Source organism: Acanthisitta chloris, unplaced genomic scaffold (assembly GCF_000695815.1).
Source record: "Acanthisitta chloris isolate BGI_N310 unplaced genomic scaffold, ASM69581v1 scaffold23603, whole genome shotgun sequence".
Lineage (NCBI taxonomy): Eukaryota > Metazoa > Chordata > Aves > Passeriformes > Acanthisittidae > Acanthisitta > Acanthisitta chloris.
Genome location: NW_008665703.1, coordinates 16,618 through 18,366, shown reverse-complemented (window position 1 = coordinate 18,366; position 1,749 = coordinate 16,618). Strand labels below are relative to the sequence as shown.

At 59.4% G+C, this 1,749-nt stretch overlaps 1 protein-coding gene across 1 annotated transcript in view; it reads left to right on the top strand.

The window, feature by feature from the left end:
- The window catches only part of GNMT (glycine N-methyltransferase), a gene marked incomplete at its 5' end in the record, with an annotated part of 1,809 nt that extends 375 nt beyond the window's left edge, over positions 1-1,434 (top strand). The window contains 4 exons of the mRNA XM_009071856.1: positions 160-273; positions 768-910; positions 1,067-1,194; positions 1,263-1,434. Coding sequence (XP_009070104.1) covers positions 160-273; positions 768-910; positions 1,067-1,194; positions 1,263-1,434 — 557 coding nt within the window. The remainder of the gene's footprint in view (positions 1-159; positions 274-767; positions 911-1,066; positions 1,195-1,262) is intronic.
- Positions 1,435-1,749: the final 315 nt, after the last annotated feature.

Here is a 1,749-nt window from a genome sequence, read left to right as displayed (position 1 = left end):
GCTTGACAAACCCAAGCCATTGTCCTTGCCTGCCTGCTGGCCGCAGACTGAATCCAGCACACGCAGGGACCAGGGAAGGGCTGGGTAATGCTGGGATGGGTTGTTGTAGACTGGAGGCTGTTTGGTATCCCTGCCTTAACCCATCTCCCTGTGCTGCAGTCATCGAGGAAGCCAACTGGCTCACACTGGAGAAGGATCTGGAGAAGCCAGGGGATGGGTTCGATGCAGTTATCTGCCTGGGCAACTCCTTTGCACACTTGCCTGACTTCAAAGGTGAGTTGGAGGCAGAAGCATGGAGGGTGAGTACCTATGCACATGTGCACAGTGTCTCGTGGCAGGCTGAGAACGTGCACTAACTCATGTCATTAGCAGGACAGTGAGTTGCTGTATCAGGGCACATCTCCAAGGAGGCTGAGAATGTGCCAGAGTTTGCGACATGGGTGGGCCCACTGGGTTCCATGGTGGTGATGGAGCTGTGTACATCTATGTCACAGCTCTGGCAAGGCTGGAGGCACACCCTAGACTTGTGCCACAAGCGGGATAGTGGGTTCCCTTCGTGTCATGCTCTGTCCCAGTGAGGCTGAAAATGTGCCTGAGCTCATACCATGGGTGGGGCTGTGGGTTCTCCAAGCTGAGGTGGGAGTGGGGGAGAGATGGTAGGGGCAGATATGCGTGTAGGTGTGTTGTGCGTATGGGTGAGAAGGGGCCCTATGAACTGTGCCACGCAGTACAGCCAGTGCCTGGAGCCACCATGGTTTCCTCCTCAGGGGACCAGAGTGACCACAAGCTGGCCCTGAGAAACATTGCCAGCATGGTGCGGCCTGGGGGTGTCCTGGTCATTGACCACCGCAACTACGATCACATCCTGGCCACGGGCTGTGCACCGCCTGGCAAGAACATCTACTACAAGGTGGGTGGCTGCCAGCCAGACTGTGCCCCACCCCAATCCCCTCTGCTCCCACCCCACAGCCCCAAGGGGGCCAGGCGGGGCAGACAGCAGGGCTGTGCCCAGGCTGGGGACCACGGAGTCCCTGCAGGACACAGATGTCCTCCTGCGGTCTCCCAGAGTGACTTGACCAAGGACATCACCACCTCAGTGCTGCTGGTAAACAACAAGGCACACATGGTGACCCTGGACTACACGGTGCAGGTCCCTCCCACTGAGGCGGGGGCAGACCCGGAGTTTTTTTTTAGGTGGCTCCCTGCACAGGGAGGGTGGCTGGCACAGTGTCCCACTGTCCTCCTACCTCACCTCCTTGCAGCAAGTTTCGACTCTCGTACTACCCACACCGCCTGGAGGCCTTCACAGCCCTGCTGAAAGGTGCCTTCCAGGGAAAGTGCCAGCACAGCGTCCTGGGCGACTTCCAGCCCTACACGCCGGGGCAGGCCCACGTGCCTTGCTACTTCATCCATGTCGTGAAGAAGACAGCCTGAGGGGGCCACAGAGATGGGACTGTGGTGGCTGGGAGCTGCAAGCAGCTCTGGGGACATTGCTGAGAGCTGCCTGGGAGCCCCCTCCCCTTAATTAAGAACACTTCTGAGAGCTACCAGCTATCATGGTCCGTGTGTTTGTGTATGGGCAGGGTATGGGGCAAGGAGGATGGCCACAGCCTTCTCAGGACTCTGGGGAAGGTGGTGCTCAGCCTGGGGGAAGGATGGGGTGGGTTCAGGCAGAGAGCTTCACCTCCAAGTCCCCAGCTTCAGGTGTGGGGGTTGGGGGCCCCCTTGGAGCGGAGGCAGAGCGGCCTC